The 24286-nt window shown below is 37.0% G+C and overlaps 1 protein-coding gene across 2 annotated transcripts in view; it reads right to left on the reverse strand.

The window, feature by feature from the left end:
• Window positions 1-23416, reverse strand: part of LOC149081781 (serine/threonine-protein kinase MRCK alpha-like) — a 194994-nt gene extending 171578 nt beyond the window's left edge. For both annotated transcript variants that reach the window (XM_089235547.1, XM_089235546.1), the window contains exon 1: window positions 22514-23416. In XM_089235547.1, the coding sequence (XP_089091673.1) occupies window positions 22514-22700 (187 nt within the window). In that variant the 5' untranslated portion in view covers window positions 22701-23416. The remainder of the gene's footprint in view (window positions 1-22513) is intronic.
• Between the last annotated feature and the right edge of the window lie 870 nt (window positions 23417-24286).

The raw sequence follows: 24286 nt of genomic DNA on the forward strand, positions 1-24286 counted from the left end.
TTCGTACCGAATCGATTACGCTCGTATTTCCAATGGCAGCCATTCTCCTCAAATGTCCCTGAGCGGTTTTTTTTTTTTTCTGCGATATGGATCTATGAAAACTACTATCTTCAAATGCCTCTATTTAAATTAAAAACACAGTCAAACTCGGTTACAACGGCATAGAACATTCTTTAAAATTTTGTCATTATAACTGAACTATCGTTACAACTGAGGTTGATATTTTTTTTGAAAAAATATATTCAAATACAAAAAAAAATGGTATTCACTTTGGATTATGTGGGTGGCCATATTTTATCGCAGAAGACGGGAAATTGCGATCATAAACACGGGATAGCACCGATTCTTGCCAAAAATGTCACAGCAGTCGGCGAAATTGCCAATTATCGCCTATATATACACTTAGCTGGAAATAAAATTCCACAGCAAATCTGCAATTAAAAACTATTTCACACGGAGAAATTTATAAATAATATAGATTATCTTCACTGATTTTAGCATTTGAATTTAACTAAGCTTCGTTGAAAAACTGGGGAATTTTCTAGAAAGTTACTTGGGGGAAAAAGGAAGCTAAGTGATGGAAAGTGTATCGTTATATCGGAGGTCGTTGTGTTTTTATACACGTTTTAAGCAAGATTCCTTAACAATATTCCCCATAGGAATCAGCCGGGCGTGATGGGTTCACCGATTATTGACGTTATAGCAGAGGTATCGTTATAACCAAGGTCGTTATAACCAAGTTTGACTGTACGTCACATCAGTGTAATCCCACGTAGAGAGAGAAATTATTTATTTTTCGAATACATTAGCAGTAAACCCAAATAGTAATCGTCTAATCCAACGTGAACTTTCTCACAATCGCGCATCAGGATCATCACCAGCCACCCGCTGAAAGTATGATGGAATCGTCTCTGCTACACCAATGGACAACGTCAGGGCGGTCCGTGAAACCGTGTTGAACACCGATGCTGCCGATCAGAATGCATCCTGCTGGGAGCCATCCGTCAATGTAGCGAATGTAGCAAGAATGTGTTCGCGGTAAAGTTATGAGAATCTGGCGTAATTACGGCGTGTGTGCAGTTGGTCCCGTTTCCGGATCGCAAATGTATATGGCATCGATTTCGCACACACAGAAGCCAATCACGTGTGATCATTAGGGTGGTCTCCGTATGTAACGCATTTTTCTTATCATAACAAAAACCTTGCTACGCTCTTCAATTCTATAAACACTTTCCAGAACGAAATTCAGTCGCCTTGTGATAAATTATGTCTCGGTATCAAGAAAGATAAGATGTCAGTTTAGTAAAAAATTTGAAAAAAAAACAAGTTTAGTGTCTTTAAGGCCGGGATTACGTACACTGTAAAAGTTTTCTAAAAGCTCTTTGATAAAATTTAAAAAAAACAACCAATAAGCCCATTGGTTACATTCGTTCGACTGTAACATATGCGCTTATATTGGTTGAAAATTTTCAAGCTTTATAAAAAGAACATTCCTAAAACTTTTATAGTGTGGTTACTCTTCAGAGAGGAACGATGTTAGTTCAAGATTCAGTTATAACACCGCTACGATAGCTTAACTTACATATGGGTCTTCCTCACAAAATTGGTTAAAGAATGGAAAAAAAAATTATCAAAAATAAATATTGTACCGGATAATGTCTCTCACAAGCACTAGAGATTGCAAAGCACAAAGCAATTTGCATATAGAAATGTTCTCTCTACTTGTCAATACAAGATTCATCGAAAGACTGGTAGAGCACTCGTCCGGCAAGCGAGAGACCGGGGTTCGAGTCCCCGTGGGGGCAGTGATGAATTTTCTTCCTTGTAATCTTCATCTCTACAAATAACCAGTCTTTCGATGAATCTTGTACAAAGCCATTTGATAGGCAACACAGATTTATTTTACGGAACAGCTATTTACACGTATTCACAAGCAGCGATTTGACTGAACACGCTAAACAGAGAGCGGCTTCTCCCACATCCAAGAGATCTCTTCAAAAACGCAACAAATTGCCCATAGTTCCGCTCTGGTAGCGCTTCTATATAAGAAAAGTCAGGAAGCTTCTGGAAACATTCTTTGGCGTCATGACATCGCCATATCATCCGAGATGTCACTACATTTGGCAAGTTTGTCGTCAATTTGGCGGGCTTTACAGAGAAATACGTTAATGACCATTTACAGGTGAAAAATGACATAATAAATAATGACTATTTACATAATTTTCGTAACAATATCGATAAAAAAAATCCGAAAAAATTCTTAGGGGCTTCCTTTCCTGTTGATAAGTAAAATATAGTCAGCAGTAAAGTTTGTTCAAAATTAATAGTGAAAAAATTCATTTAAGTTTAACCATGTTAATTAAAAGAGATAGGTAAATCCAACGTGGCATTTTGCCTGTTTCAGAACTTATTAATCTATGATTGACAAGCGCAACATGTTCTATATATTTCTATATATTTAAACTTGACAAGAGACTGATACTCTGAGTAATTTTTTTGGTCAACTGAATTTTCCTTTTTTTTGTTTCTCGCTTTATTCGTCAATTTCATTGGGATTAACAGATTTTCAATTGTTTTTGTTTCCCTAGAGTAGTGTTTCTCGACCGCCGGGCCCTGATATCATTCATACCGGGCCGCGAGTGATTATCCGTTTCATTATTCCTCATTAATTTTCTGTTGGTCGTGTGTTTGACCGTGCCTTCGACTCACAAAAATGAATGAAACCGGGCTGCGGGCTTCAAAAGGTTGAGAACCACTGCCCTCAGCACTCTCAAAGCTAAGTCTTCAGATGAAACATAACTGCAGCTTGATGTTGTAAACGAGAAACTTGGATTTTGTTTGCTTTTTTCCTCTGTTAACTTATGATTAAACCTTCCTTCCTAATGCCAGAAGGAAGACATTTCCACATGCTTTTCAACACTGATCAAAAACTAAGCATATTGGAAACACGTGCTTTTTAAAAGTAATAGAAGTCTGTGTCTAAACTGAAAGATGAGATAAATTGAAAAAATAATTTTCAATTCTATATTTCTCACAAAAAAAAGTAGCCAGGAGAAGGGCATTTAAAATAAAGACACTCTTTCTTCCTGAATAAATCTAATTTGTGAAGTAATTTACAAGTCTAATTGATTTAATATAGCAAGTTATCATTTTAAAATTTACAATGTTGACTGGGGACAGTCAGGAGAAGGATATTTCCTTAAGAAATGGAAATTCGTTTGTTAGCAAATTTTAAAAATCTATTGATGAAAAAATTGTAGATAGAATGGCGACTTGTCAGAAACCGCAATATAAGTACAAAGTGACGAGAAAAAACAATTATGAGCCAAATGTATTAAACGTAGACTGCTGGGGGACACAATTTAGGCTAATTTCGTGAGAATCACCCATATAGTAAAGTGGGCTAAAAGACCTCAGATTTGAAATAGGCCGTACATCACGGTTTTTCAACTGCTGTACCGCGAGAGGGTCGAAGTTGTGTCGCGAAAATATTTAAAAGAAATAGACTAAAAAATTATTTCTAAAGAAGTCTCCAAACACCATTTCATATCTTATAATTAAGTTTTATTTCAGGAATGTTAATTGCCTCGTTGTAACAGTCGCAATAAGTTGTTTTGTCTGGGTTAATAATTAAATCGCTGTACATTTTATTTAAAATCTCAATTCAAAGTGTGCCACGAAGTCAGAAAGGTTAAAAAACAAATATGCCCCTATACACAATATCAGTTTGCGGTTTAATTAACTTAAAAGTGGACTTTTGCAATCAATTTAATTTCAATTTCTTCAAATTTTTGAAACGATTGATGAAAAACGCATTGTGTGAGCGTGAACCAAACCTATAAGTATATGATCACAGATAGATCTCAAATCGATTCTTTCAAAATCGATCAATCAATTAATTAAAAAAACTTCCTCTTCTCTCCAAATTTTCTCCATGAATTTTCGTGTCTCCATGCATTTGTGTTATAATTCGTTCAAAAATTCGTTCTTATTCACAGTAAGGCTTAGAAAATCGCAGGCGATGGGTGACCATAAAGACTACGGAATTTATATCGGCGCCAAAAAGTTTCTATGTTATTATTATATATAAATTGGAGTCTACTGAAAACGACACAATTTTTTTTTTTTTTTTTGGTTTTTTTGGAATTGATGTCAGCGTGTGAAAAGAAGGTCATGGTGCTCCGGAAAAGTCGGGGGAAAAAAGTCAGGACCATATTTCTTGAAAATAAATGTTCTTGACTCCAAAGAAAAATTTAGCTGATACCTAAATATTTTTACGATTAGTCAAATCCTCATACAGAGCTATGGTTTCTGGTGTTGTTGTTGTTGCTTTTTTTTTACACCACGACATTGGCAGAAGGTGGGGACTAATAGGGCAAGAGTCAAATTTCAGTATTTGTTTAGTTTATTTTTTTTTAATAATTTTTCTTTTACACTTGAATGGTAACAATCAAGCTGCTGTCATTAGTCACAAAAGAGTGAACCATTCCTGATCATTTGAGAAAAAGAAAAGCAGTTTATACGACCCTGAAAGGGAAGTTCGGTGTTTTTGTTGTTTTGTTTGAATGATTTGAATTATTAAATTTCTTTACATTGGTGAAGATACTGTTAATTTGTATACTTTAAACATTGCAGTTTCCATATAAATCTCAGTTAAATTTTCTTGTGATAAACATTTGCTGTTTAGATTTCAAAAATATAAACTTCCAGCCTGTGCGGGACTAATGGGACTAGGAAAATGGGACTCGTAAAAGAGGGTGTGTTTCTAGTTTATTTGATGTAAGTTTCAACAAGTTAGACTCTATTTTTGTAAAAAAAAAAAAGAAATGCCCAACTGGGATGTGTTTAGTTTTACGCTTAATTCAAATAACGGTTGCATAGAAAATAACATAGATAAAACTCAAAACAGTTTCGCCAGTGTAATCAAACTATAAGAAAATCGAAATTTGGAATACTGCCTAAATAAGCATAATTCTAAACTTATTCGAAAGAAATTCAGTTTTAAAACAAAAAGTTACATTCAGTATGCTTATGTTACTAAAGCACTAATATTTCATAGTGTATGCAAATTTTTTTGTCGGTTTTCTAGACAACTGGGTCCCATTACACAACTAAAATTACACTGCTCAACAAAAAAAAAACATTTCGTGTTCTCATGGAAGTTTCAAATGTTTTGGGGTATTTTTGAGCTGCTGATTTCAAAACACACTGGTGTTACTTTTGCTGGATTGGCACTAGTTTTTGAAATAATGAACATTCTTCATTATTTCAATGTAGTCTGAAGCCACTATTTTATGCGGCTATCCATTTTTTTACATTTTATCCACTTTATCTCAAAAACAAAAACCAATGCTAGATTCAGCACCACAAAAGCACTGAAAAATATCTTTACCAATGATTTTTCTGTATTTATTTGTAACGCACAGATTCAATGCGATTTGTACGCTGCTTATGGTATTACTATTGAAATTTAACTTTTCCTTTATCTCAAAAAGTACAGCCAATCTAACCAATGCCAAATTAGGATTCAATGCTCAAAATCCACCCTAAAATCTCTGAAATATCTTTAAGAACAAAATCAGTGTTGAACAGTGTTATTTGATGAGTATATTTTTATCGTGTAACATTTATGTGTATGTTCGTCAATAAAACAAAAAATAAAACTCGAATTTGCTTATTTCAATTTGAAAAAAAAAAACCAAAAACTAAAATTTGTCGCATTAACCCCCCCCCCCCTTCTTTCCCCCCCAAAAATCACATCACATTAATTAGTGGCTTTTTTGTGAAATTCTGAAATAAAGAATCATTTTTTTTTAATTTCAAATTAAAAATTTCGGTTTTCCTTTACAACATTCCTAATTTCCATAAATTATAGTTTGTTTCTGATCCACACATCGTTGTTTCATCATTCCCTTAAATATGAAGTCTTCAGATGTTAACTGAATTTGGATCACCCAGGTAGTCAGATGAAATCACTGAATAACTGCAGTTCAACAACATCGAAGACACGAAAACGTACCGATTATATTTCAACTACGAATCCTCTCTTGTTTCTCTCTTTTTTTTTTCTAGAAACTAAGCATGAATAAAGAAAAAAAAAAAGAATCAATAAGAAAAGAATATAAGATGGGAAAAGAATTCCAAACAAGATATTCATCATGAATTCCTCGTTACCTGAAGGAAACTCTTTTGTTCCAGTAAGAACTCGCAGAACAAAAGGTAATTTCATTCGATATTGTTTATATATATATATATATACTCTAGAAAGTTTCTGCGAAACGCATAATCGTGACGAGAGGAAGAGAAAATGTTTACATATACTCCTACCATTGCATTTCTCCATAGAAAAATAAAAAAATTGCACTACAAAAAAAAAAGAACATCGAAAACATTTTCAAAGAGAAAACGAGTTTTTTTTTCAACATTTTTGGTTCTTTTTCTGTTCCAAACGTATAACGACAGAATATGAATTGGCGACGAGGATGGCTTTGAGATTATGACTTCCTACTAGTGCTCCTCTTTCGAATATAGTATAGAAAAAAAAAAAGATCGACTTCATCATACTCCCAAATTTCTTCCGCAATCGCCTTTTTATATATATATACACACACACGCATACACATATACACCAAACTCCCTCCTATCTCCGGCACGTTATATGAGCGTTAGAAATTGTGATTGCCTTGAAAACGTATTCTCTGAGTCAGAGTAAATAGTTCAAGAGATTTTTTTCACTAAAAAAAATGGTTTTCTCCTTGATGGCCAGGTTCGGGAAAAAAAAAGCAAAGAAATCACAGCCATTGGAACTTATTCTTTGGTAGATGCAATGATAAGACTTGTACGAACAACTTCTTGCAAAAAAAAAAAGGAAGTAATCTCTATTATGTGCTGGAAGTGAATTTCATTGGTTAAAAGAAATGTACATTCACCGTAGAGTGTAATCGAACGAGAGTTAGAAGATCCAATCATATCATGGGTGGTCATTTAAATCGAGGATTATTATCATAGAATCGTTATTCGCCTTTTAAGAATCTTTTTTTTAGTCCATGAAATTCCTATAAAAGATATGAATATCTTTTCAGGAAATTTTCTCCATTAGAGGAGAGGGCGTGACAAATCAAAAAAATATATATATTAGGCATTTAGGCTTCAGTCAAACCTTTCAGGATCCAAGAGAGGGCATGGTTTGTTTTTTCAAGAAAAACGTACTAAATAATATTTTTTATTTATTTTTGTTTTTTAGGGACTCAATCAACCCCTCATGTTGTTAAGCACTACTAGGAAATCAGAAAATTTGTTACCTTTGGGTTCCGATTCATCAATTTCATACACGGGGTGATTTAGAAAAAGAGGGGGGGGGGAATTTAAGAGGTGATAGTACAAATGCAAACAATTGTCATCAAAGAATGAATGGTCTAACACGAAACGCAAACTCGCTAGCGCGTTTCGAAACGGCCGCTCCGCAAACGGCATTCCTGTAGAAATTTATCCGGACAAAAAGAACACCATGCATGCAAATACAACCTGAAGAAGAATAAGAAACAGTATGCAAATCTGTGTCACAGTGAATGAAAGGCGCGGACTCAGTATTACTAAAATGCGCCGTTATCACGTACGTTACGACTGTTAGAACGGTTTCACGCTGGAATAACTTCACAGGGCTGGCGTCCGAGCCTTTCATTCAGTGCAGATTTGCATACGGTTTCTTCTTCTTCCTCCTCCCTAGATTGCATTTGCATGCATGGTGTTCTTCTTCTCCCCGATCAATTTCAACAGGAATGCCGTTCCAACGTTTGCGGAGCGGCCGTTTCGAAACGAGGTAGAGCGTTTGCGTTTCATGTTAGACTATGCATTCTTTGTATTGGTGTGTACTATCATCTGTTGAAGTTTTCCCCATCTTTTCTGAATCACCCTGTAGAAAATTTTAGACACCAATACCGATTTTATAGTCGTTATAGCAACTTGGCGCCTGCCTGGGTTTTATCACTCAGCATTGAGCCTGTTATTATGCATAATCGCCGCCTATTTGGGTAAAGTGATAAATTTATCAAACTTAAAAAGACGATTGCCAATTGTGCATAATAGCCGATTCATCACATTTTACCGTAACATATACATTTGTTACTTGTTATAGACTATTGCTCTGTAATAACCGGATTCTCAATACATCATTTAAAAACAAAAAGGAATTTCCCTCATGTATCCCCTTTGTATGTAAAAGATGTCCTCATTTGTCTTCCTCTTCTTCAGCAGCAAAACTTGTTTTTTTGTTTGTCATTTGACTTTCGTATTACGAAAATTAACCGTTTCTATACATTACTTGATTCAATACTGAACATGCGCTTGACACAGTAACCAACAATTAATCGTCGAAGCTCACTCTCAGCCGTAAATTACATTTCGTTCTCTGGTGCATAGAGAGAAAAGAGAGCGCGCACACGTCCATCTATTTCCTCTCAATTTATCTCCCTCCCTTCCCTCTTTCTCAGCTTGATCAATGGATTCGGATCCGAGGTTGTAGAGGACGACGAACTTCGCACTGAAGGTCCGCGCCCTTTAACATTTGTTCTTCTCGCTACGCCACTGCATGCAAATAGACACATACGTATGTCCCGTTGGTATCATCCAACAAATCTTCTACAACGATGTACGGGTAGGATAACGAAACGGTATTTAACATACGTGTTATTAATCTCTAAGCGACTGTAAAGCTTTTTGTACAGCTAATTCATCTTTCATAAGTTATGAAATCCTCATACAAAACAACGACGATTTTCGGTTTCAACAATACGTATGAATAGCGTAGCATTGCTTTCAGAAATTTTCAGTAACAATGTCTCATATTTCCATGTCACACATACATTATAATGTATAATATCTCACAAAATAGATAGATGATTGATAGTACATTTTGAATCACAAATTTCTACCGATAGGCATAGTTTCGTGATCTCCTGTTTTGAATCTAAAGCAAACATGCTCAACTCATGGCCCGAGGGCCACTTGGTCCTCGGAGTCATCTGATGTGGCTCGTGACCTCAAAGATAATTTTGTAAAAGTGAACTAACTGGCAAATTTTCGGATCACTAATGCGACCCGCAGCATATCCCCAGATCATTTGAGTTACCCACGGCCTAGTTACAGATCACTTGAATAACCCACGACACAGTACCAGATCACTCAAGTAGCCCATGCCACATTTCCAAATCACTTAAGTTTACCGCAGTCGGAAACAAATGAAGTGGCCCGCACTCTGCTAAAAATTGGTCTGAACCTTTGATCACGTAGTATGTGCTGCACGCAAGGGGGACCCCCCCCCCCAATGCGTACAGATCAGCAGAGCTGCAAAATGCTCTCGAACAGCCGTCTTATTGTTATTAAAAACTTATTTTTTATATGGCTCACCCTCTATTACTTTTAGCTATCTAAATTATATGCATCCTTTTTTTCTTGTAACTTAATATGTTAGCATTACATGCGAAAAGAAAATATTCGAGCACGTGGGAAATGTGTATATAGCGCTTAGAAAAATACGAACGCTTCAAACACTTCCTGCTAATGTTATTATTATTATTAGCTTTCCAGCAAATGACGTTACTTAATCTCAGAGTTTGCATTTTTACTTTTCGTATAACACTATTTTAATACGTCCATTCACTCACGAATGTTTCTTTTCCCGGTTTCTTTTAAAGAATCGCTTTAAGCGGATTCCACCAAATATTGACAGCGATAAGATTTCGAAACGTGATAAAGTCCATTACTGACGCTGTATGTAGAGCTGGATGACAAAATTATTTTTTTATTTTCTTTTTAATTCTGAAATGCATTTATTTACCAGTCAATGCGGAAATGTCTTCTTATCTCCCGGAAGAAAATTCTTCGACAAATTCACGTACAGAAACCATCAGAATACTTAATGTGATGAAAGTGATCAAAAAATAAAGCAACGAGGCATTATAAATTCCGTATGTCACCACTTATAAGCTTCCAAATGTCCCGCAGCTATTGTTGATTGGATCTCTAATTCTGACGCTCTTTATTTCTCCAAGTTTTCTGAGGAGTAATGAATTGTCTTGAGTAAAGGTAAAGACGTGACTAAGACACTCAAGACAGGAAAATCCACGGTTAAAGAACGTGCATACACCCAGCACGTTCAACAACAACTATTTTTTTTTGGGGATTGAGAATTCACCATCTGATAAGCTTTCTTGAAGGTCGTGGTCATGGACATAGAAAAATAACTGCACAAAAAACTACAAGTCTGCCCTACTTGATCGGGTATCAACAATTCCAGCACACAATATCCGATTATGCGGAGTATAACAATTCAATTGCCATTTCACACCGTTAGTATAGTATAGTATGTATATTGTATATTTTGAAAACCGATAAAAAGGATCAATATTAATAAAGCTTCTCGAATAAATCAGTCATTGAAAATGATATGGAAAATTATATTTAACTTCAATGGTCACAATACTCTTAAGATTTGTACTCATCATTAGGATAATTAGCGCGCTCTATTGGCTCAACAGAGAACAAAAATGAAATAAATTAAATGTGCGTATTGAAGGCGACTTGAATACTTGGAGGTCAGGTACCACCTACCCTCGAATGTATTTATCTGAACTTAGTAACATATTTTCCCATTAATTCCAAATGTTTCATTCGATAACAAGATTATGTGTATAGTAGTTGATGTGTATTAACAGTTGACTTGTGAAGCGTAATGTTCGATTAAGCGGGGGGGGGGGGGGGAAGTATGATCATATTAAGCGGGGAACTTCAACATTGTCTCTATGAAATTTGAAATTTTGATGCCGGAGGATTTTATCCGTTTAAGCGAGGGTATCCGTTTATCTTTATCCGAATTAAGCAGGGCGACTGTGGTTCAAGGTAGAAAAAAACCAATAGATACCACTTTTCAAGATCTTGGCAGCGGTCAACCAGTTACAACCGAATTACATTTAAAAAAAACTTTTTGTAGTAATTTCCCTCTTCCAGAAATTCATTCATTCCAATGAAGCGTTTTGATTTGTGGGGAGATGGGGGGAATGGTATCAGCTTGTGGTATATATGAAATATCAGATAAACACAGTCGCGTACACTGTCCGGTGTAATAATTGCCGCTGCCTCTGTATAGTCTGGTGCGGGGGGAGGGAGGGGGGATCTTCAAAGAGTAACTAGCACGGTTCTTTCAGACATTGGAGGTGAAAAGAAATTTCTCCATGAGAAGTCCGAGAGCCAACAAGTCATACTTAACTTGTTACATTTCATTTTAACGCAGCGGCGCCATAACGGGGTTGGCCCAACAGTCTGAAGGCTCCGAGTCAAATAGGGAGCGCCCCTACATTATTGAAGAATTTTATTTTAGCTTAGATTTGTTTCCATCAAATATGAGTTTTCATCAGTTCTGAGACTGTTTTTCATTAAATATGAACTTCCACACATTTTGGAATTATTTTTTCATCAAATATGAATTTTCATGGATTCTGAAATATGTTTTTTTTTTTTGTTTGTTTCATTTATGACATTTTGTTTTATTGTTAGTTCCGGAAATATATTTTTGAGAAACAACCCAAAATCGAACGTTTAAAAATTGAAAAAATAATAATTCAAGATTATTTCTGATGATGAAAGCCCTGGTGCAGATGGGTACGTAAGGGGGGGGGCATACGAAGCCTGTGCCCCCAAGGCGATGAAAAATTAAAAACATATTTAAAAAAAAAATTTTAACATTATAGTACAGAAAGAAAAAGATTTTCACGTGCTCTCTTCTCCTAATCCAAAATGCTCTGTTAAAGTTAGAAACTCACAATTTCTCTGGTAGAGAGATTCCACGTGCAATCGCACCCCGAACCAATATCAGCTTTCGTTGAAAGTGTTTTAATACTAATTCACCGGTATGCTGCACCCTGCAAAGGTTGATCCTGTGTACGTCCCTTCCCTAGAGTACACGGAAATACGACGTAACTTAGGGGCTCTTAACCTGTGGGTCGCGACCAGATCTTGGATCGCATGGGCTTTCGATGTGGGTCGTACGAATCCACTTACAGCCAGAGATTCTCGAACATGATCACGACCCAAACTTGATTCACGGAGACTTCCAAGATGTGGGTCATACGAATTCACTTACTGCCAGGGATTATTAATCTATGGATCACGACCCAAACTTTATTTGCAGACTGGGACTCAGACATGGATCATACAAATCCACTTGCAGGATTCTTGAGCTTCCATTGAAGAATCCACTGCAGGATTCTTCTATGAAGTTTGGGTCAAGACCGAAACTTCACATATATAGTCTTCTCTTAAGATGGGTCGCGCGCGTACAAATCCACTTACAGTCCTGTTATAAATGCACTTACTCCGTCACTGGTTCCACTAATTTCAAAAAACAAACAGTCCCTTGGTTGAAGCCGATCTTGCTGTTGATTTTGGGTCAAAAATAAACAGCAATTTCATCCATTCATAATTTCTGTCACGATTAAAGCCAGGACCACACTCGTGTCCAGCCTGGCCCAATAAATTCAAAGGTTGGTCATGGGCAAGGGCGTAGCCAGGGGGGGGGGGGGGACTTGGGGGTCTGGTCCCCCCCCCCCCGAAATGTGAGAAAATGACCGAAGAAAGGGAAAAAGATGGCCAAATCTATTGTTCTGTCACTTTGGTCCCCCCCCCGAAATGAAAGTGGTTCCCCCCCCTCCGAACGAAATTTCTGGCTACGCCCCTGGTCATGGGAGAGGCTGATCGAATGACCAGGACCTTCCAGCCCTCAGCCCGAACCCAAGATGATCGTCCAATCAGTCTGGCCTGACCACACGTTGCTCGAAGAACGCCAACAGTCACAACACACGTTGACGAATTAAATTGTTCTATAGAAACAAATATTCGCCAAGAAACATTACGCCAGGCTTGGCCATTATGTGTCCAGCCTATGCCGCTGCTGTTTCTTTGTATGAGGGGAAGGCAAATATTGGAAACAAAATATTACGAATAACTACTACTACTACTACACACATGCACCTCGTACACATTCCTCTACGGCAGCGGTTCTACATCATACTTTTCTGGTATACTGTATAATGTCTATGGCGGAGCCGTAAGCATATTTCTCATTTATTCATCAAAGTCGCTGATTTACTTTTATTATTCAAAAACATTTATACTTATTTTTTCAAATTTAGTTTTTTTTTTTATATTTTTCCTCGAGCGTCCGCGGAGCCTCTAGACAGTGGGGGGAGGGCAAGGTCGCCCTCAAGGGCTCCGCGGAGCAGATTGAGAACCGATTCTCTACGGAATTTCTAACGAATCGGCACATGCCGGAGAACGAGTGTTCTGAGTGTATGTGTGGCCCTCACATACTTATGTTGTTGAGTTGCGCTTGTTTCGTGTTCATGCTGCCATCTGTCTTCCATTTTCTGATCTGCTCTCTGCGGAGAAAGTTTTTCGAATGGGAGACCGGCTCGCATTCGCGCCTCAAAGCTGGAAAATTAGCTATGACTATTAGCGAATGACTGTTGGGACAGGCTTGACACGAGTGTGGCCCAAACCTAAAGATTTACTTCAATAATTGTGATTAATGGCTTAGAAGTACTGACAGTCAGACATGAGGGGAACAATTTAAAAAAATCGAACTTTTAAGCAAGAAATATAGCTTCACGACAGTAAAATTTCTTTTAAAAATAAATAAAATCACATGGTTTATAGAATAAGGCATTGAAGCAGCTACCAATGAGGCTGCTTTATATTCGACGGATACATAACTACCATTATTTAGGGAATTATTGATTAAGAAAAGAAAAAAATAGCATAAAGAAAATATTTGAAAAAGGAATTTCTTCTATGGGGAGAGCATTGTTCAAGAAAACCATTGTAGATTCAAAATAATCGTTTTTATCGACAGAATTGCTAAAAAAAAGAATCAATATCAGCAGTAGTGTTATCGACATTATTGTTAAAGAAAAACCGTTAAAATTTTCGAAATGAAAATTGTGAAATAATGATTGAAGAGGGGAAAAGCCCTCATTAATTTTGTTCAAATCAGCTTCAGAGACGTAGAAAAATTAATAACGCAAAAAGCATGGTCAAGATGATTTTGCGGGATTTTTTCAGCTGCCGGGTACCGAAATAAGTTGTAATCGATTTTTGTGAAAATTGAATCTTTCTAGACAGAAATTACTATTAAGTTGAACGGTGAAGTTTCTGTGATATTTCAAAGAGATAAGAACTACAAATTGTTTCATCAAAAGTGCAAAAAAAAAACAACCTAAAATGACCACGGAAACCTCTATTCATTTCAATACATATTGCATAAGAATCTTCTGTGTACGCACTGTTCAGTCGAACCTTTCTAAGTGGATGGTATAATTTAGGATCAAAGCACAATATCCATTTAAACCACGTGTTCTTAGGCTTTTGTGTTCATCATGTTGCGGGCTAGACAAGTCCCAGGTGCTAGAATCGCCATGGTGACTAGAAAATCTGGATTGGCGCCTGAAATTTTCTATATGTTATGGGATGGCTGAATGAACGCCAAAACTAGCTGGAATTGCTTCCAATCCAGCTATTGATGAGATGTCTAAATCAAAATCTAAGGATAACACAAAATTTTCAGATTTCATTTTTTTTAATAATTGTCTCTTAGAACATGGGAAGGGGGTCATTATATCAATGAAAAATAGGTTTTTCTTGGTCCACGATGCATCCAATCAATAGACTTTCTGGATATTACGGCGAGGTAAAGTTGAGGAATGAAAGTCGCATTTTCTCAACCGGGTATCGAACCCAGGACCTCTTGTAAACCGGTCAAATGCACTTATCATTATAATAGAGAGACGAGATCTCTACTTCCCTTCAAAACACGCACAGTAGCGTGACTTGCTGAGTAGAGACATTGTAGCGTGTTGACATGCAGTAAGAGTTCCTTGATATTCGATCGATTCCCGGAAAAGACAACGGAACTTTTTGCCCAAGTTCGCCACAGTATAACATCCACAAAGTCTACTACTAAACCAGATAAGCACCTGTTTCTGCGTAATGCTTGTTAGGGGTCATTCAATTATTACGTCAGCATCGAGGGCGGGAGGGGTTTCGGATTTGCTGACTTTTGATGACAAGGGGGGGGGGGTTGAAGGCTGCTTACGTCATCAACCACCCCTTTTTGAAGATATGAAATATTCTAAGCTGCTGATGAAATTTTGCTGACAAGGAGGGCCATTGTTTTGCTGACTTTTGCTGACGAGGGGGGTAAAAAAATGGCTGAAAATCTGCTTACGTAATACTTGAATGGCCCCTTACGTGTAATCTAAGGCTGCCATCTGCCATCAACGTTTCTAACCGTGAGTGCAATGCAATGATTGAAGATTTTAACGTTGTATGCCTGCTGCTCTCTGTGGCGAGATTTATTAACGGGAAGATCCACTCGCATTAGCACCTCGAAGCTGGGAACCACAGAAAACCAACTTCAGAAGACCACCGCCGTGGCAACGGTGGGGTTTGAATTGTTTGGGATAATTTTTCTTGTGGGGAGGAAAAAACGTGTTTTTTTTCCTATAAAATCTTGCTGACGCCCAAATTATTATTATTATTATATTTTTACAAGTTCTTCTATTACAAGTTCTGTACAGGCTGTACCATACGAACAAAAAATTCATAGTAGCGCTTAAAACTTTTTGTGTATCACAAATAGCTAGGGTAAAAAAGAAACGTTTGGCTTAGAAAATATTTGGTATTGGCGCTTAGATTTCTTCTCTATCCCTCATGCCCTGCATTTGAAGAGTTCTGATTGAAAATAAGCATTCAGGGCAGTGATTTAAACACACACAGCGAAATTTTCTTTCTATTAATTTATGTAGACGGGACGAAATAAGGAAAATTATCCACTTGACCGGTTTATCCGATATCCACTTAACAGAGTTTTGGCTGTATCTGAAATTCTCCTTGGTTTTTCGTGAAAGAATTTCTCTTTTCATATTGAAGGTGGCTCGTACTCAAAACCCTCACCTACTAATTTGAGATACGAGTGAAAAACAAAATAAAATTGAAAAGAAACGGCGCGGCTTATAATCAAGACGAGAGAAAGGGACATGGTGAATCAGTAAGATGGAGGTAAGGCGTGTGTGCGTGTGTGTGAGGTTGAACCCATTATGCTTATGAAGCACCGCGGTGCAATCAGCGATTCATAGGAGCGTGACTTCTTCTAATCGAAGAGAGTTGATGATGGTTGATACCAGAGAGAAATAGAATATTATTACCGTGCACACATCTATACACTCTAGCAACACCACTGACACCGCCAACCAACCAACCATAGGGAACTCTTTTCTTTGCCTGGAAGTTACTCATGGGCAAGTCCGCTGTAGCTGCAAGTTTCCAGCTGTTCGCAATCGCCCAAAGTGAATCATAAAGTAGAAGAGAAGCAAAAAATTCGATCTAAGCGGTCCCAGCTGTGCAATTCCAAAAATGGTTAAATGGATTATCACGGGGGGGGGGGGGGGGGGGGAAATAAAGCAAAATAATAATAATAAAATAATTTTCAAATAGATTCTTTGCAAGAAGATAGACTTGAATACAGTACTGTGTATAAATCAGGGATTCTCAAGTTTTTTCCGCCGCGACCCAAAACCAACAATAAGATTAGCTTCGTGACCCATGAGACTTTGTTTTTCGACATTAGTGGAACTACTGGTGCAATAACTGGATTTATAACAGGACTGTGAAAGTGGATTTGTACAACTCATTTAGGAAAACCCTCCCCACCTCCGAATCAGATTTGGGTCGTGACCAATTGCTCAAGAATACCACGCTGTTAGTGGAGTTATACGACCGATCTAGTAAACACCTTCGAATCAGGTCTGGGTAGTGATCCATTGCTTAAAAATACCAGGCTTTTAGTGGAGTTATACGACCGATCTAGTAAACCCCTGCGAATCAGGTCTGGGTCGTGACCCATTGCTCAAAAATACCAGGCTTTTAGTGGAGTTATACGACCGATCTAGTAAACCCCTGCGAATCAGGTCCGGGTCGTGACCCATTGCTCAAAAATACCAGGCTGTTAGTGGAGTTATACGACCGATCTAGTAAACCCCTGCGAATGAGGTCTGGGTCGTGACCCATTGCTCAAAAATACCAGGCTGTTAGTGGAGTTATACGACCGATCTAGTAAACCCCTTCGAATCAGGTCCGGGTCGTGATCCATTACTCAAAAATACCAGGCTGTTAGTGGAGTTATACGACCGATCTAGTAAACCCCTGCGAATTAGGTCTGGGTCGTGACCCATTGCTCAAAAATACCAGGCTGTTAGTGGAGTTATACGACCGATCTAGTAAACCCCTTCGAATCAGGTCCGGGTCGTGATCCATTACTCAAAAATACCAGGCTGTTAGTGGAGTTATACGACCGATCTAGTAAACCCCTGCGAATCAGGTCTGGGTCGTGACCCATTGCTCAAAAATACCAGGCTGTTAGTGGAGTTATACGACCGATCTAGTAAACCCCTGCGAATCAGGTCCGGGTCGTGATCCATTACTCAAAAATACCAGGCTGTTAGTGGAGTTATACGACCGATCTAGTAAACCCCCGTGAATCAGGTCTTGGTCGTGACCCATTGCTTGAAAATACCAGGCTTTTAGTGGAGTTATACAACCGATCTAGTAAACCCCTTCGAATCAGGTCTGGGTCGTGACCCATTGCTCAAAAATACCAGGCTGTTAGTGGAGTTGTACGATCCATTCACGAAGCCCCTGTGAATCAAGTTCGGGTCGTGACTCATAGCATAAGAGCCCCCGACTGTTGGTGGATTTGAACAACCCATTTCGAAAGCCCTATGACCCATAGGTTAAGGCTCAACTAATTACCAGGTTGCAGGCCATGGGAATAAATTTAACTGGACATGACGCTAACTTTTGACCCGTTCTCAAAGTTTCATCATCGATGGCTCTCTTGCTTTAGTAGTAATGTACTGACGGTTCTCTTACCAAAGAGGCCATTCACCAGTGACTCCTTCGCGGTGGAGATTATTAATATTACTTGCTGCTCACTTTGACCTGAAGGCGGAGGAAGATTTGTGGCTTTGCCGCACTTCTCCCATATTCTTATATAATTTTCTTGACTACTCCTTCCTCAAGTTTGCCACCCTGAGATATAGCCTACTCAGACAACCCCTCTCTTCCCATCAATACGCTTTTATCTCGAAGTTACTCTTTTGGTCGCACACATATGCTTGGACCAAGAATATACCTGTTTTGTTGTTTCGCTAACCTGATGATTTTCCGCTCTCTAAATCACTCTCGCGCTCGCACATTCTCTATATCACCCACGTTCTTGCGCACTTTTTTAATCACTCACTGACCTAGTTATTTGCTCTTTAGGTCACTCTCATGCTGACACACATAAACATACAGACAAGGCTTTTTTTTTGTCACTTCCATTATTCGCACGCTCCCTAGGTCACTCTCATGCTGACACACATAAACATACACACAAGTTTTTTTTTTTGTCACTTCCGTTACTCGCACACTCCCTAGGTCACTCTTTTGGTTATTCACGTGCTGCTTGCACCCTGTTTTGGTCGTTCACATGCTGCTTGCACCTCTGTTTTGGTCATCCACATGCATGCACACGCTCTAGGCCACTCTCTTGGCCTCTCACCGACATGATCCCTCACACTTTAAGTCACTCAAGTACTCGTCACACTTTAAGTCACTCAAGTACTCGTCACACTTTAAGTCACTCAAGTACTCGTCACACTTTAAGTCACTCAAGTACTCGTCACACTTTAAGTCACTCAAGTACTCGTCACACTTTAAGTCACTCAAGTACTCGTCACACTTTGTCACTTTTCTGGTCACTCACTAACCTAGTCCCTTGCTCTCTCCTAGGTCACTCACTTATTTATTCACCATGCTTACACACTCTCTATGTCAATCGGTTATTCACCCACTGGCCAAGTCCCCCGTTTTCTAGGCAGAGACCAATTTCTTGTATTACCGGCTGTGGGGTATACAAATTTTGCCACTTTTCTCCCATTCTACTAATTTTCTTGACGACTCGTTCTTCGAATTTCCCCCCCCCCCCAAACATGCGGTTCTGGGCTACAGCCCCCTCAGCTCCCCTGTAAATAAGTCTCTGGCTTAGATCACAATCTCCCTTGATCCAATACCCATTATGCCCATGACGCTTCTATGACAGTAAGAATTGTACAAATAGTTGAGTAAAGTTTGATTACCACCCCCAAAAAAAAAATCTTGACGCTATGAAAAATTTTAGGAGATAAATCATTTTTCCTCGAGGAAAAAAACCAGTTTAAGAAAATTTTTTCCCCCACCCACGACATTTTGAGAGCATAATAACCCCTACCATGTCGGCAGATATGATATAAATTCTAAAAATTTTGTGTTGAGCTCACAGAGTTTATTAACTTACCAAAGACTGAAAATTGCAAGCATTAATATCAATTTTTTTAGTCACTATCGCGAACCATCGTTGGCGATTTGTCAAACCCTGATGTAAGCGTACACTATCCCGACTTAACGCTACGCCCGCGTCCTGAAAGCCACGATGAGCGGTTTGAGAATCATTTGGGTCTTACAGGGAAAATTCTCAAAAGCAATAGGATATACTGTAAAGTGCAGTCGATCCCGCTTATAATGTTCTAGTTTATAACGTTTCCCCGCTTAGTACGACTTAATTTCGTGGTCTCAACTCTTAAGAAATTCTCGTTAAGATTTCCCGTTTAAAACATTTTCCCTCTTACAAGGTTTTTTCATGACAGTTTTTTTTTGGAAAACGTTATAAGTGGGAGCGACTGTATTACATACAATCCCCTAAAACAGAATACGCCGAAATCTGTGACGTAATACAGAACAATCTGTATATATATAGTAGGAATATAGGAAATATAGTAGGCCTATTGATGAATATTGTAGAACACAAAATATATATACAATCATAAAAAAATAGACTACTTCTCTCAATATCTATGTACAGTAATAATTCGATAAATTCATATTTTTATACTTTCACATTATTAAGGCAAACACAAAAAACTGCCTTTTTAAATCATCTTTTGTGATTAAATTATTTTAAATAATTATCAACTGGAATGGTAAAAAACATAGATATTAAGCTCCATGGAAGACTGTACTAAGTCGACTGAAATTCTGCCTCTGAAATCTGCCATTATCAGTATTAGAAGTATGTCAAAAATAATTATAGAAGCATAAAAATATTGAGAGGTATTTTTTGTGGGGAATGAAATAAAAAGCTGCTGATTATCAAGTTATAAAATTTGCTGAAAAATCCTATCTAGTTGATATATGAGATTTAATACTAAGAATGCAATTATTAAATGCTCAAATTGAAAATTTTTAAGAAAAAAAAAAGATTCATAAAAGAATCTAAATATTTATTTCAATTATTATCCCTTATAATGACAAAAACAATTAGGAAATCACTCTCAAGTGAATGATGAAAAGCTAATGAATGTCACAAAGAAGATGAAAAAAAATTTCTTCAGAGTATGAAAATGTATGGTAATATAATTAATGATAATTATTTTTAACATATTCCTAATATTATATGTATTCATAGAGAAATTTTCATCTTAATGATTAATTGTAATTCAATGATTGCCAAAATACTTCACAATATTAGCAGTTATTGATGAAATAACTCCTTCCATTTCAGAAACGAATGCTTCTCTGAGTTACAAAAGAATAAGAGCATTTGATATTTCAATGCCATCGATTAAACTAATTTTTTAAATAAATTTATACAGTGAAAGTAAATGTTAAGTAATGCCCACAATATTGTGTTCATAAATTTTAAAAACATAATATCATAATGATTTTAAAAAAATAATATTATAATGATTTTAAAAAACACACTATTGTAATGATTTTGAAAAACACAATATTGTAATGATTTTGAAAAAATACACAATATATATTGCAAACATTATAAGAAAAAGAATACACAATATTGTCTTCAGAACATCATATTACTGTTGCTTATCACTATTTCATTTGTTAATAATAAGTTTTTAAATATATATAGGCTATGTATGCCAAAATTTTATCAGTCACAAATATGTGTTGAGAAACAACTGCTAAAATTTATGTGATACTTTCCTTTGAATTTAATAGCTTCAGAACAAACCTGGGAAGTTTTCTAAACAGTAAACATCAAAATTTAAAGAGCTGATTGGATGGGGTTTTATTTTCTTTGTTACAACTTTTTATTCTGTTCGTTGAGGAGTTCCTTTTTTTTTTTAAATTCTCAAATTTGTTATTGTTAAATTGTAATTTATAGTTGACTGCTGCATTTTTTTAATCAACTAGAGCTTTTGTTCCAGAATAATGTTTTCAAACAACTATTTAATAACTTGAAATAAAATCAGGAAAAATTTCATTTTCCAAATAAATAGTAGGTATAGAAATTATTTTTTTGTTAATTATGTGTGTGAACACATAATTTCAGAAAATTGTTTTCTTTTATACAATAGTAGTTCTACCCTGTAACTAGGACAAAAAAATTACATTTTAGAGTATTTTCATCAAAAAAAAAAATATTATTATTCTGAATACAAACACATTCAAAAATAACATAAACCCTAAAAAAAAAGAGGAAAATAATTGCATTTGAATGCATGCAATAAAGCAAACTTTGTTATAGTATTTTTATTGTATTTGAATACAATAGTAAAATTTCATTATTAAAATTAGTAATTACAGACATCAAAATCAGTAGACATCACACAAACTACACCACTGTAAATATGTATGGACTTTTGAAAGCATTTCTAATACCCCACTACATTCTAAATTCAATTTTTTTTTTCTATTTTAATTTTTTGATAAATGATTCGATAAAAAAAATTATAATTTTTATAATCAGGACCCCTCCAAAATTTTTTTGGAGGGGGACAAATAGTATTTCTGGAGGAGATCAAAGCGATAGAACAACACAGATGTTATTCCATAAAAATCAGTTGTTTTCTAACAGTTTAGGGAGGACAGGAACACCCTCCCCCCCCCCCGGTCCCTCTCTTTTACGGTCGTGTTTATAATCATTTCTTTTCATAAAATAATGATAAAAGATGGATAACAAAAGATTTGAAACATTCCAATAAGAAATGCCAACAACAGCCAACATAACTGTGAAATGTTATTATGTTGCTAGGAAATGCTTTGAAAGTTATATTTGATAGTTTAAATGTGCTTAAAAACTAATAAATTTCACATTTTTAACTATTTTCAATTTTTTTTTCAACCGTATGCGATTATAACCCTCTTTAGACCTGCTGGAAAGACTTACCATGTCCCTTTGGGTCATAAATTGTTTATTTTTATGTTTGTATCTATGTGTATGTTAGTATTTGTATACATGTCTGTGTTTTTGTGATTTGTTTATATCATTAAAAAAAATGTAATGTAATAAATTTCAAATTGCTCCAGCTTAAAAAAAACACATAAACAACAAAGGAAGAAGTGTTTAAAAATAGTGTTTACTCACCATTATCAATGAAGCAAGAGACAGTCTTCTCTCTCCTGAGAGTAGAGTTACAACATTCATCATAGAGCACCAACAATATGTCCAGTAACGTATCAACACTGAAACTTTTCCCATTCGCAATAATAGGTCCTCCTAAAAACATCTGTTCCAACTCTCTAATACGCTCATCTGGAGCAAATCCAGCCATGATCTAACTTCGAAACACCAATTATAAGGACCAACACTTCAAATATTACTCAGATAAATGCGTGACACAAACAAAGGAAAAAAATTCCCATCGACACCATGCCATTATAATGGAATGTTTCCATTCGAGAAAAATATTCCAAACATTCGACGAGTCCATGATTCATTTTTCGAGCTCATTCCTTTCCAAATCGCAACATTAATCCGCGGGGAGTTGTTCAAAGAACCGCTGAGAAAAGCCCGTTTTAGGCCTAACTCTCGATTTCTTTGATAAATATTTTGGAAGCGACGAGCTTTTAGGGTTTGTTATTTTCACCTGGGTGACACCGAAAGCGGACAATGTAGGTTGGCAATTGATTGGATCTCATTATCCTAGTTCGGCGGTCGAGGTGATATTCGCTTGTCACTCCATCACCGGGTGACTCATCAAAACTAAAGCCGGCGGAACAGCACACACAAACCGGGAGGTTATCCCCAGCTTCTAGCGTCGATCATTCAAATACATACTGTAATATAACAGAATGGTCACTGATGGCTTCGCAACAAAGAATCAGGAAACAACACGCACTGTATCCTCGGGTATCCACAAGCGTTGATCAAACTTCTCCCCTCGCATTTTACGTATCCTATTCTCCAAAGGAAAAAGCTTTTACAGATGTGGAAAAGCGAGAGAGAGAGAGAGAAAGCCTTTCTCTTCTTGTGCTGGCCTGCTGGGGATTTTCGAGAGGAATCAGTAAACGTGAAGGATGACCGATCACCAGATGGCGCCACTGCGAAACAAGGTCTCATCAATAACAGAATGGAGCCCCTGTATTGTTAGTTTAGTTGAGGAAGGCCAGCTGGGGTGTGTGTGCGTGTGCTTCTTTTTTTTCTTCCTTTTTATTATTATTATTAACTGGTCATTCATTCTTCTCGTATAGCTTGGATAGGCAATGCTCAGAAATAGAAAAACACAGCATATCATCTCAATGCAGGAACTAATCAATAACATGGCATATTTAAAAATAACGGAATGAATCAAGCTTTTGTCGATTTGAATTCGTTAATCGAATCTACAAGGAAATGCCCTCAGCTCCGAATTTGTTGTTAGAGAAAGCTTTTGTGCAGCTGAAACATCATTAAGTCCTATTTTTGTCCTTCCAAGTGTCCAAAGAAACGCTCGACTCTGTTTTTCTTACAATATATAAATGTGATAAATTTTTATTTATTTTTTAGCACTTTAATAGGCAAGCATTGAAATATAAAGAGGAGACAATTTTTGAGGGGGTTATATACCTGTATTCAGCAAATGAGGTGCCCTGAATGTGCTATTACATGACAAAAAAATATGTAGAGTCGGGATCGCTCATAACCTGGGCCACAACACGAGATGATTGGACACCCGGGGCAAGCGCGAATTTTGACGCTCCCTTGTAGCGTTAAAGGAGGGGTTTCAGAATGAAATTTGCGCCCCCTCGGGTCTAGCGCTCGGGATACGAGACTCGCCTGTTTCCCCCCCCCCCCCCTAGTTGCGGCCCTGCTCATAAAGTATACGGATATTAAGAAATTTCACATGTGACGAAGTTTTTACGTCCCGCTATTCGTATT

The sequence above is a fragment of the Pholcus phalangioides genome, unplaced genomic scaffold (assembly GCF_987345545.1).
Source record: "Pholcus phalangioides strain wild (caught in Gottingen) unplaced genomic scaffold, Ppha-v1.0 ptg000009l_1, whole genome shotgun sequence".
NCBI lineage: Eukaryota > Metazoa > Arthropoda > Arachnida > Araneae > Pholcidae > Pholcus > Pholcus phalangioides.